Source organism: Echinops telfairi, unplaced genomic scaffold (genome assembly GCF_000313985.2).
Source record: "Echinops telfairi isolate 266 unplaced genomic scaffold, ASM31398v2 ScPeMD7_12;HRSCAF=54, whole genome shotgun sequence".
Classification (NCBI taxonomy): Eukaryota; Metazoa; Chordata; class Mammalia; order Afrosoricida; family Tenrecidae; genus Echinops; species Echinops telfairi.
The window spans coordinates 22,225-34,014 of record NW_022103909.1 but is presented as its reverse complement, the minus strand read 5'-3'; the positions used below and the strand labels follow the sequence as shown (position 1 = coordinate 34,014).

Genomic DNA, 11,790 nt, shown 5'->3' with positions numbered 1-11,790 from the left:
TCCCTTTCACCTGAGTTGTCTCTCCTTCAAGTAGTACCTGTCTACCTGCTCTCCTGGGACTGCTCTTCCCTCCCTGCCCCTCCGGTCCCTGGTAACCATACAGTATGTGGCTTTCAGTGCGAAAACCTTTTCTTGATGTTTTATAGTGTGGTCTCATACAAGATTTTTCCTTTTGACTCACTTCACTCGGCATGATGTCCTCCAGGTTCGTCCGTGTTATGAGGTGTTTCACAGATCCAATGTGATTCTTTAACATTGCCTCATATTCTGTCGTATGTACGTACCAATGTTTAGCTATCCATTGTTCTACTGGTGGGCATTTATGTTTCTCCCATCTTTGTGCTACCGTGAGCACTGCTGCAGTGAACCCGAGTGTGCATGTAGGCCTCTTCATGCCATGGCTCTGGCTTCTTTAGGTCGTCAACAAGTAGAGCGATTGCTGGGCTGCTGTACCGCTTTCCACAGTGCTTGCACCATTTTCCAGTCCCCACAGCAGTGTAGGAGGGTTCTAGTCACTCCACAACCCTCGTCTGTGTTTATTGTTTTCCAGTTTTTTTGAACTTTGAGCCCCATGCTGGGATTAGGTGCTATCTCATTTTGATTTCCTCTCTCGATGGCTAATGATTGCGTGCATTTCTTTATATATTTGTTGGCCTCCTGCAGGTCTCCTTTGGTGACATGTCTGTTCATATCATCTGTTCACTTTTAAACTGGGTCATTTGTCTTTTTCCTCAGTGAGGTGTGGAAGTCTTCCTTAGATTTTTGAGATGAGTCTTGTCTGAGATGTCATCACCCAAAATTCATTCCCATTCTGTGGGTTCTCTTTTTACTTTTGGTGAAGTCTTTTGACTAAGCCCTAATTTGTCTAATTTTCAGGAGTCACCCTTTTATGTTCTGCTGTTTACTACCTATACTATGCATCCGGCCCCTTCCAGTCATCCCTGTTTCTTCATTGGTGATCTTGTATCGTTCTAGGTTTCACAGTTAGGTCTTTGTTCCATGTTGAGTTAGTTTTTGTATGTGGTACGAGATACGGGTTCTGTTTCATTCTTCTGCAAATGGCTATTCCGTTTTGCCAGCACCATTTGTTAGAGACTGCCTCTTCCCCCATTTAATGTGCTCTGGCCCTTGTCAAAGACCAGGTGATCCGTAGGATCCGTAGGATCACCTGGTGGATGTACTTGTGAGCTCGGCTGTTTTGACTACTGTGGCTGAGTAGTAGGTTTTGAGGTGTGAAGCCTCCTACTCTCTTCTTTAGTAGAGCTTTGCTTATCGGAGACCTCCTTCCTTTCCTTACACAGTTGAGAATTCACTTTTCCATCTCTTTAAAGAATGTTACTGGAATCTTTATCTACCAATCAATTTCAGTAGTAGTACTGGCTGTGTTAAATCTTTCTGTTCATGAGCCTGGAATATTCTCCCATTTGTGTAGATTTCTTGGTTCCTGTAGGTAAATGTTTATTGTTTTTGCGTACAGGTCTTGTTTCACTGGTTAGATTTATTCCTAAATATTTCACCTTTCGGGTGACTTGCAAATGTATTATTTTCCTGACTTCCATTTCAGACCTCTGTTTGTTAGTACATAGGATCTGGCTGATTTTTATTGACCTTATACCCTGCCACGTTGCTGAATCTTTCGATTAGTTACAGTGATTTTCTTGCTGAGCCTTTGGGCTTTACTCTATAGGATCCTATCATCTACAGAGTTTTACTACTTCTTTGCCAATTTGGATGCCTTTAAGTTCATGTGGGTCCGTTTTTAGGTAGGAAGAAAAATACTAAGCCCGAATTAGCATGCTGCTGATGTTTTTAGGAGTCTTTGAGTCAGCTCTGACCCTTAGTGACCCTGCATGCCACAGGACAAAATACAACCTGGTCCTGCTCTGCCCTTAGACTTGTCCATTGTTACCTTGTTGGAGGTCTTTCTTGCTGAGCCTCTACTAAGCATGATGCGGTTTGTAAACAGCACAGTTAGCAGAGGGCTAAGCCCTGGAGTGGTCCAAGAGGCTCTTGGTACCATTTCTCTCAGTCTTATAATTCTTGTTCTGTTTTCTCCTCAGAGTTTTGTGAGCTGGCCCAGCACCCAGACTCCATGAAGAAGGTCCGCCCTCAGAAGGGGAAGCGGCAGACCCGGGCCCTCCGCTCTCCAGAGCTCCCGGAGGAGGAGCTCTTCCTGAAAGGCCCTGCTCTGGAGTTCGTGGCCACTGTGGCCAAGGAGCCTGGCTCCACAGCCCCAGCCACTGTCTCCTCCCCGATCCTGAAAATCAAACCCCAGCCCAGCCTTGCTTTTCTGTCCCACGCCCCCACCTGTGACTGCCCACTCTGTGCCAGCCCCGTCCTCTCGGCCGTCTGTCTGCGCTGGGCACTGGTCACAGCAGGGGTGAGGCTGGCCATGGGCCATCAGACCCAGGGTCTGGACCTGCTGCAAGCTGTGCTAAAGGGCTGTCCTTCGGCCACCAAGCGCCTTGCGCAAGCCCTGCAGGCTTCCCTGAGTCACAGAGCCCCCCCTGCCCCTGCCCCAAGCCTCCTGGACGAGCTCTTGGCTCAAGCGTATACACAGCTGGCCCTGGAGGGCCTGAGCCAGCCGTCAGATAAGAAGAGCCTGGGGAAGGTCCTGGAGTCAGGGCTGAAGTTTGTGGCAGCGAGGATCCCCCTCCTGGAGCCTTGGCGAGCCAGCCTGCTGCTGACGCAGGCCCTTGCAAAGCTGGCTGGCCTCAGCTGCTGTACTGCCCAACTTTTTGCCAACTCCTGGGACTGGCAGCCACCCGTACTAAAGGATCTCCCTGGCTCAGAGCCCGTCAAGCCTCGGAGCAAGAAGCCTCTGGGATCAGGGCGCCAGAAGGTGACCCCTGCCACCCTGCCATCCCATAATGCCTCTCTGAAAGGTCTGGACCGGGGAGGACCGCCATGTACACCCAAGCCCCTGGGCCGGGTTAGGCAGGCTGGCCCTGGCATCCCCTTCACTGTGTTTGAAGAAGCCTTCCTGGAGAAGAGCAAGCCTGAGGTTCCCAAGGCCCCCAGGGTGCAACAGAGGATCCAGACGCGCCTCAAGGTGAGGTGGGGCGGTGGTGGGTGGGCCTTGTCCTGAGGAAGAGTTCTGCGGGGCAGGTGTCTCCATGGAATCCAGCCCAGGGCCCAGGGGGCCCTTCCTCACTACCTAGCCGACCCTGGGGTCTTCCACTGCCAGACCTTGATCAAAGTGGCCTTTCTTTCCCTTGGAAAGACTTTCCTTGACTCTGTTCTCCCTTTTCATCCTTTTGTCCCCTCCTGTCCCACCTTGCACCATCTCTGATGGAGGGAGGGAGGGAGACCTCTGGGAGGTCAAGGCTTCAGCTTGGGGAGGGGGTGACTCTAGAGCGCCACCTGCTGTCAGAAGGTGTATTGCCACTGAGCCCCCTTGGCCCTGGTCTCTTTCCCGCCCACCCAGGTGACCTTCAGTGATGACAGTGACTTGGAAGACCCTGTCTCAACAGGGGCACGACTTACTGAGGAGCCAAAGAGACGGGGCTCTGCTTCGAGGGGCCGGGCCCGAGCCCGGGGCCAGACCAGGCAGAGCTCGAGTTCAAAGACTACGGCGATGTTGGCCCCAGCTAGTGCCCCTGGGCCCCCTGGCCGGAGTGGCAGGACTCGGAGGGCCAAGAAGGTGGCGTCTGCACACTGTGAGGTGACAGGCCCCGAGACCCTGAGGGCCATCCCTGAGGAGGAACTGGCCAACAGCCGACTGGAAATGAGCTTTGAGGTCCTCAGGGGCTCTGACGGGGAAGACGCAGCTTCAGGTACGGAGGGGAGGTGACTTACTTGGGGGTTGTCCTGGGACCGCAGCTGAGAGGTAACTAGTGTCGGTGGTAGGGGCAGCCGGCCGGAGGGAGCTCTAGAAGAAAGGCATTTCCTTGGCAGGTGGGAAGGCACCAGCTCCAGGACCTGAGGCTGCCATGGGAGAGTGTGAGGTCCTGCGACGGGACGTCAGCAGGGAGGAGCTGCCCGCACCGGGCCCAGACAAGGAGCCTGACGACGCCCTGGGCCCTCGGCTCCGCACTGTCTCAGCCCCTGAAGCCATCGGTGAGTATGCTGGCCCCTGCCTGACCACTGGTTCCATGGAGAGGGCACGCGCCTCTAGGTCTCTTGATCCTAGGGCCTTTTCCCTCTGTGCAGGCTTGGGGCCCCAGGCTGGGCCCAGTAGCCTTGGAGCCTGGTTCTCACCCCCAGCACTCTCACCCCAGCGGCCGTGCGCTAGATTGCTTCCACGCTCTGACCTTTGTCTCCTTTCCTGCAAAGTGCCGACCACCCCAAGGGCTTTGGGTGGGGGATAGTCACGCCACTTCTAAGTCACTCATGCAGCACCCGTGGTAACGGAGGCTGGGCAGAAAGAAGGGCTGCATCTGGAGCTGTGTCTTATGTCCCTCCAGGTCTCTCCACCCTGGATGCCTTCTGTGACTCACTGAGCCTTGCTTTCCGTGGGGTCAGCCACTGCCCTCCCAGTGGGCTCTATGCCCACCTCTGCCGCCTCCTGGCCCTGTGTCTGGGTCACCGTGACCCCTATGCCACTGCCTGCCTTGTCACCGAGTCTGTCTCCATCACCTGCCGCCACCAGCTGCTCACCCACCTCCACAGGCAGCTCAGGTGAGTGGCCGCCATCCTTAGGACTACGAGGAGCCTTCCTAAGAGCAGGAGGAGACCCAGGCTGGGACAGATCGGAGGAAGGGTCTAGATGCCGAAGGAGTGTGGAAGCTCACCCCTACCTGTGTTGCCTGCAGCAAAGCCCAGAAGTCCCAGGGAGGACCTCTGGACGTGGCAGAGCAGCTGAAGGGGCTGAGCCTCCAGGAGCCGGCTGGAACTGTCCCCCTGGCCCGCATCCTGCGCCTCTTTTCCTTCAGAGCCTCCGATTCTGGCCGCTTCCCCCAGCCGGAGAAGGAGTGTTTCAAGGAGCGCCTGGCCCTGATCCCCAGTGGTACCATGGCAGGCTGCTGGCCTGCTCTTCTGTCTCTATGTCCTTACCGGGCAGCTGGAGGGAGTCCGGAAAGGCTTTAGTTAGGAGCCACACGGAAAGAAAGGCACATGTGATATGTTAGCTGTTTCCCTCCGTTAGCCATTCTGTCTCTCTCACCAGACAGGCAGACCTCCACTCTGGGAATCATCTGCTTGCACACCTCCACTTGGAGGCAGAGTTGGTCAGTGTCTTTCTGTGGGGCTGGATTCAGCAGTCCGGGGTCGCCCTGAAGCTCGGTAACAGATGCCTGCTGTGCCTCACTGTGGGAGGGCCTTTGTTGGGGGTTTCAAGAGGCACATGGAAGTAGGAGAGCTGGGCTCTGTCCGCAGGTAGCTGGGTGGGCCAGGGGAGACCTCTGGATTGCCTTCCATGATGGATAGGGTCGGGATTCCTGCAGGAGCGAGGGAAGGAAGGGAATTCCTTTTTACTGCTGAGATGACTCGGTGTGTCCTCCATGTCAGGGGTGACGGTGTGTGTGTTGGCCCTGGCCACCCTCCAGCCTGGAACGGTGGGCAACACCCTCCTGCTGACCCGGCTGGAAAAGGATAGCCCCCCGGTCACTGTGCAGATCCCCACCGCTCAATGCAAGGTAGTTTCCCAGGCCTGGGGTGGTGGCCGTGCCGGCTGGGTTTGGGTCAGGCTGCTGGTCTTCTGTGGGCAGGGGGTGGAGGGATCACCGTCACGCAGACCAACAGGAGTCTCCCTGCTCATCCCCCAAAGCTTCCTCTGAGCTCGGCCCTGAGGGAGTTTGACGCCATCCAGAAGGCGCAGAAAGAGAACAGCGGCTGCACTGACAAGCGAGAATGGTGGCTGGGGCGGCTTGATCTGGACCGCAGGATGGAGGTGTGTGCGCCAGGGCCTGGGGGCAGACCTGCCCAGGGAAGGGGCCACAGGGTGCTGGCGTCTTTTCTCTCAGGGGCCCCAGCTCGGTGCTTAGCTTCCTCTAGTCCCATTTTTGAGTGAGAAAGGCAGAAATAAAATGTGTTGTTACTTGAGGAGAACTTTAAACGTGAGCCCAGCCAGCACGTGGAGGGGTTAGGAAGGTGTTCAAGGAAAAACAAGAAAGGGGTGGAGGCCCCCGTAAGCATCCGTTTCCCAGCTTTGGCCTCCCTGTCAGACTACTCTGGGCGGCTGCTAACGGGAAGGTTGCTGGTCTGAACACACCCTGAGGGGCATTGGAAGAAAGGCCTGCCAGCCTGCTTCCAGAAGATCCCAGCCATGGGAATCTGACGCCCGGTTCTACTCAGGTACACACGGGGTCGCCTTGAGCTGGAATGGAGTTGACGGCAGCTGGTTTTCATTCGTTAAAACAGTGATAAGTAGCCCTCTGACCAGCTGTGCTCTCCCAGCATGTTTCTAGCTTCTTGCCCAGGCGTCCTCAAACTACGGCCCACGGGCCACATGCGGCCCGCCGAGGACATTTATCTGGCCCGCCGGGTGTTTTTGCCCCGTTTGTTTTTTTCACTTCAAAATAAGATATGTGCAGTATGCATAGGAATTTGTTCATAGTTGTTTGTTTTTTTTAAACTATAGTCCGGCCCTCCAACGGGTCTGAGGGACAGTGAACTGGCCCCCTGTTTAAAAAGTTTGAGGACCCCTGTAATCTTGCCTTCTGTGACTGGCAGAAAGACAGCCAAGACAAATACTACCCCTTGCAAAACCCAGAGTGTCCGTGTCTGTGGGGCAGGAAACTCAGCTTGCTCAGGCTGAAGCCTTGGTGTCCTGTTCTGCCCCTGCCAGGCTCTCATCACGTCCCTAGAGAAGTATGTGCTGGGCTGCTGGCGGGGGCTGCTGCTGCCATCTCGGGAGGACCCCGGCCCAGCCCAGGAGGCTTCCCGCTTACTGGCGTTGCTGCAGGAATGTGGCTGGAAATATCCCAATGCCACGCTGCTGCAGGTGAGTGAAGGGAGCAGGGTGGGGAAGCAGCTGCCAGATGGTGGATTCAACCATCGCCCCCTGTGAGTGGGTGGGCAGGTGATGGCAGTGGTGACTATCCCCTACAGGTCCTGCTCAGTGGGGCCAGTGCTCTTGCGCCTCAAGACATTCAGGCCCTGGCCTACAGGCTGTGCCCAGCCCAGCCTGAGCGAGCTCGAGAGCTGCTGAGTGACGCTGTGGGACGCTTACAGGTGCCGACAGTGCCAGGCACTGGGCACCTTGTCTTGGTGCTAGACAAGGTGAGGATCTGCAGGCTGGAGGGGCGGTGGGCGCCATCCCCCACCCCATGCCCCTTCTGCCTCGATGGATACCTACCTGGGTGGAGACAGCAACCTCTGAATACATTTTGCCCAGGACCTGCAGAAGCTGCCATGGGAGAGCATGCCCAGCCTCCGGGGACTGTCTCTCACCCGTCTTCCCTCCTTCCGCTTCCTGCTCACCTACTCTATCACCAAAGAGGTGGGGCTCCCGAGGTGATCCTGGGGGTGACGCTTTTGGAGGGGCTTGCTGGAAGACAGAAGCCAGGGGCTCTGGAGGTGTGAGGGGGTCACGGAACGAGTGAGGAGTGCACTGTGCTGGCCAGACCAGGCTCCTGAATCCCGCTGTCTTCTCCTCAGTCCGGGGTCTCGTCCGTGCTGAGCCAAGGCGTTGATGCACGCAGCACCTTCTACGTCTTGAATCCTCACAATAACCTGCCCAGCACCGAGGAGCAATTCCGAGCCACTTTTAGCAGGTCAGGAGGCCCTTTGAGCCTGAAAGGTGCTGTAGAATACCTTCGACCCAGTGCCCCCTCTGCCATGTGACCCTGCCATATGCCATCCTTAGATTCTTTGTCCTGCCTTCTCCCCCAATCCCCACTGCAGCAAAGCTGGCTGGAGAGGGGTGATCGGAGCAGTCCCCAGCCTGGAGCAGGTGCAGGCGGCCCTGACAGAGCATGACTTATATATGTGAGTGCTTGGGGCAGAGGTGGGGGCGGGGCCACCCAGGATGGGACCCCGTGGTTTGCTCTGGGGCAGAGACTGGTGCTTGGAGGGCAAGAATAATCTTTCCTCACCCCCTTCTGCCACAGCTATGCTGGGCACGGTGCTGGTGCCCGCTTCCTGGATGGTCAGGCTGTCCTGCGGCTGAGCTGCCGGGCAGTGTCCCTGGTGTTTGGCTGCAGCAGTGCGGCCCTGGCCGTGCATGGGGACCTGGAAGGGGCTGGTATCGTGCTCAAGTACATCATGGCTGGCTGGTGAGTGGCCCTTCTCGGGGCTTTCAGACTCTTGGGCCCGCCCCAAGAGAACCGGCAGCCTTCACTCTCACATCCCACTTCTGTCCCATCTTAGCCTCCTGGTTTGCCTGGACTATTAGCCCTTAGAACTGTGGGTCAAGGGCGCTCCTTCTCAGTCCAGTCCTCTGGACTCACCTCCCTGCAGCAGCCAGTCATGTTTTCCTATGTAGTCTGTTTCAGAGCCCGTAACTTTAGAATTCTGCCGTCTCTTCCCAGCCCCTTGTTTCTGGGAAACCTCTGGGATGTGACTGACCGTGACATCGACCGCTACACGTCAGCTCTGCTGCAGGGCTGGCTCGGAGCAGGCCCAGGGGCCCCCCTTCTCTGCTACGTCACCCAGGCCCGCCAGGCTCCCCGGCTCAAGTATCTGATTGGAGCGGCCCCAGTAGCCTATGGCCTGCCTGTCTCTCTCCGGTGACACAGTGGAACTGGAGCCCTGTGACTGTTTGACCTCCTTACTCGCTCGAGATTTCCCCACTTTTATACACAAACCTCTCCTTGTGACTTAACTGTAATATAATAAAGATGTTATTTAAGCTATTTTACATAACTTGTCTGAGAACTCTTGAAGACAAGGTGATTGCCCCACTTCCGACATGGTACTTAGGGAGTGAGAACAGCATGCAGGAGGAGTTCATGTCCAAAAACCACAGAGCCCAGCTAGCTTAGCTTAGCTGGCCTGACAGAGCTGAAAGAGGGGGGAGCATCAGAATCCTCAGAAACGGCCCGAGGAAGGGACGGATAGTCCTCAGCCTTGGCAATGGCCTTCGTGCCTCTATCCTGCGTGTGGCACCAGCTGCGACCCTGCGGTCCTGCCCCTGCTCAGTGGATGTTGTTCTCCTGGGTCCAGCTGGTACACTTGTCAGGACCACGTGCTGCGCAGCGTTTTCGTGCGGGTTTCCGGTGTTTGTGTTTTGTCCTCGCCTCAGCTAGACCACTCGCTGAAGCGCGAATGGCGTCTGTCCGTCCTCCCAGTCAATCTTGGGCAGCGCCTCTGAAACCTTCCCACCGTGGGTGGCCCCTGCCAGGGTGCAAAGTTACTGGTGGCATCGCTCCCAACGTGGCACGGCAACATGAAAGCCCCCACACACACACACGGGGTGGGGGCCCTTCGTACGGCGCTTGGCACTACGCCTGCAAGGCCTCCGCACCGCCCGCCCACCACCCAGCCGCCTGGGACCGCACCTCCGTCACGTGGCCCCGCCCGCCGCCCAACCAGCTTCCTCCTGGCCTGTCAGTCCCGGCCACCACGTGGAGCTGCACGCCTCGCGTAGCAATATTGAGTCCCTGTCATCTTTACGCTCCTAGAGGGCAGGAGTCCTGTTGCGACCGCTTTGCTTGCCCACGCTCAGGCTATTCTATAACATGAGGTTCGTCCTCCCTTCTCCGCACGCCCGGGACAGGCCTCCCGCCGCTCTGCCCTTCCGGGATGGAGGGTCATAGAGCCGTGAGGCGCAGAGAGCCGCCGAGCGCAGCCATAGAGATGTGCGGCGGACGGCTAGAGCGCCACTCGCCGAGCCGGCTTTCCCTCCGTTAGTCCTCCTTCCCAACATGGCGCAGTCGGTTAACATCACGGAGCTGAACCTGCCGCAGCTAGAAATGCTCAAGAACCAGCTGGACCAGGTGGGAACGGGCCTCGTTTCCGCCTCACACCTGCGCTGCTCGGGCTACTTCCCCGGCCCGCGCCGGCCCCGCCTGGGAGGCTTGCCTTCCCCGGCGAAACCCCAGCCTCCGCCCAGGACCCGCCCCTCTCGGCCGGCGCTGCCCTCCCCGGACCCGGGCCTGACCCGCTCCCCGTCTCTTAGGAAGTGGAGTTCCTGTCCACGTCCATCGCCCAGCTCAAGGTGGTCCAGACCAAGTATGTGGAAGCCAAGGACTGTCTGAACGTGCTGAACCGGACCAACGAGGGTACGGGCCAGGCGGGCGGGGGCGATGGGCAGGGGGCACACCCGCTGGGCCGCGCGGGTTTTCCTAACCCGGGGCGAGAAAACAACCCCTGCTTCCTGACTGGGCGTCAGGAACCCTCTGCCTGTAGCGTGAGTAGGCCGGGAGTGTCTGTGTGTAAGTGTCACCGCTGTCCCTGTCACCCTGTTTTCGGGCCCTTTTCATCTCGTTAACTTCGGGGTTGCCGACGTGTGCCAGGTGTTTGTCTTCATTGCCTTCGCAGGGAAAGAATTGCTTGTCCCGTTGACGAGTTCTGTATCCTTTCCTCTGGACTGCGCCCTGCCTTCTGCTTTCCTCTCCCTGGGGACGAGAAGGGGGTGGCGGTGATTATTCCACAGCCCACCCATGGCTCTGAGCACCTTCCTTTTAGGATCCACACTTTCTAGCGCCCCTAGCAAACCCGGGGCCACCATCCAGCTAATGTCCTGTGAGTATCAAGGAATGTGTAGTGTTGAAGTGTGATAGTTTTCCCATGGTTTGAATATATGACATTGGTGAGAGAGAATGGGTGACTTACACGTTTGCTGGTCACCTTGATAGAAGAATAGAATATAGAAACAGAAGGACAGAATGTCTCTTAATCCTCAATTTCCGCTGAACGGTGTGCTGTCACTAGGGAGCAGGACTGGCCCACCTCTTGAGTAATTGGCATGAGGGAGCAAGCTGCAGCAGGACGGCTTTCAGGTGCAGTCTGGGAACTGACAGGCAGCCAGGGAGACGCAGGGCTAGCAATGTAGTTGGGAATGGCTAAATAGTGAACATCGACGCCATTAGGAATTAGCCAGTCCGTGGATAGGAGTGCACGGGGCAGGGGTGGGGCGTGGAGGGTGAGGAATCTGGCCGACTTTTCCCACACTTGAGCAGTAGGAAACCTCACTGGATGTAAGCTTTCTGGAAAGGCTCATGGGAAGAAAGAACAAAAGCTGCCAGGAGGGTGTGTCTTGGAGCATTTCAGAAAAGGGGGGTCCTGGAAGCCAAGCCAAACTGGCTGACAGAGTCATGGCTCATGCTGGCCTAGTTTTCCCCTTAATCCTTCCTTGTCAGATGTATGTCCCCGGGAAGCTCCATGACGTGGACCATGTGCTCATCGATGTGGGAACAGGCTACTATGTAGAGAAGGTGAGTGGGAAGACGTGTGAGGTACCCCTCTGAACAGGGAAAAGGAATCTAGGGAGCGCTCTAAGGTGCTGCCAAGTGAGGTCCACTCTTAGCCCCACTCACCTCTGGTCTGTGCAGACAGCTGAGAATGCCAAGGACTTCTTCAAGAGGAAGATTGACTTCCTCACCAAGCAGATGGAGAAAATCCAGCCAGCCCTGCAAGAAAAGCACGCCGTGAAACAGGGTAAGCATGGCCGGGGAGTCCACTTGACCCTGCTTTTGACTTTGGACCTCCATGAGAAAGAGCACGGGTTGCAATGCCAGTTAAAACCACCTTTGTCTCTTTGGGGACTATGTTGATGTCTTATTCTTTATTACGATGTGCCCACTGTCTTAGCTGGCTGGTTGAGTGTTAAGCAGCCCTAGTGGTACAACGGGTTGCCAGCTACAAGGTCAGCGGTTCAGACCCACGAGGTGCTCCAAGGGAGAATGATGATGAGGCTGTGTGCTCTTAAAAAGATTTACCGGCTCAGTCAGGGTGCGATGTAGCAAC

General features: G+C 56.6%; 2 protein-coding genes across 2 annotated transcripts in view; both read left to right on the top strand.

The window, feature by feature from the left end:
* Positions 1–8,740, top strand: part of ESPL1 (extra spindle pole bodies like 1, separase) — a 23,118-nt gene extending 14,378 nt beyond the window's left edge. Inside the window, exons 18-31 of the mRNA XM_004711338.4 lie at positions 2,061–3,052; positions 3,428–3,776; positions 3,898–4,059; positions 4,407–4,620; positions 4,755–4,948; positions 5,449–5,576; positions 5,708–5,830; positions 6,728–6,883; positions 6,991–7,161; positions 7,277–7,381; positions 7,540–7,655; positions 7,786–7,869; positions 7,992–8,156; positions 8,412–8,740. Of these exons, the coding sequence (XP_004711395.1) occupies positions 2,061–3,052; positions 3,428–3,776; positions 3,898–4,059; positions 4,407–4,620; positions 4,755–4,948; positions 5,449–5,576; positions 5,708–5,830; positions 6,728–6,883; positions 6,991–7,161; positions 7,277–7,381; positions 7,540–7,655; positions 7,786–7,869; positions 7,992–8,156; positions 8,412–8,613 (3,161 nt within the window). The 3' untranslated portion in view covers positions 8,614–8,740. The remainder of the gene's footprint in view (positions 1–2,060; positions 3,053–3,427; positions 3,777–3,897; positions 4,060–4,406; positions 4,621–4,754; positions 4,949–5,448; positions 5,577–5,707; positions 5,831–6,727; positions 6,884–6,990; positions 7,162–7,276; positions 7,382–7,539; positions 7,656–7,785; positions 7,870–7,991; positions 8,157–8,411) is intronic.
* An 888-nt stretch (positions 8,741–9,628) lies between these two features.
* The window catches only part of PFDN5 (prefoldin subunit 5), a 4,103-nt gene continuing 1,941 nt past the window's right edge, over positions 9,629–11,790 (top strand). The window contains exons 1-5 of the mRNA XM_004711336.3: positions 9,629–9,818; positions 10,001–10,103; positions 10,363–10,394; positions 11,184–11,258; positions 11,376–11,481. Of these exons, the coding sequence (XP_004711393.1) occupies positions 9,747–9,818; positions 10,001–10,103; positions 10,363–10,394; positions 11,184–11,258; positions 11,376–11,481 (388 nt within the window). The 5' untranslated portion in view covers positions 9,629–9,746. The remainder of the gene's footprint in view (positions 9,819–10,000; positions 10,104–10,362; positions 10,395–11,183; positions 11,259–11,375; positions 11,482–11,790) is intronic.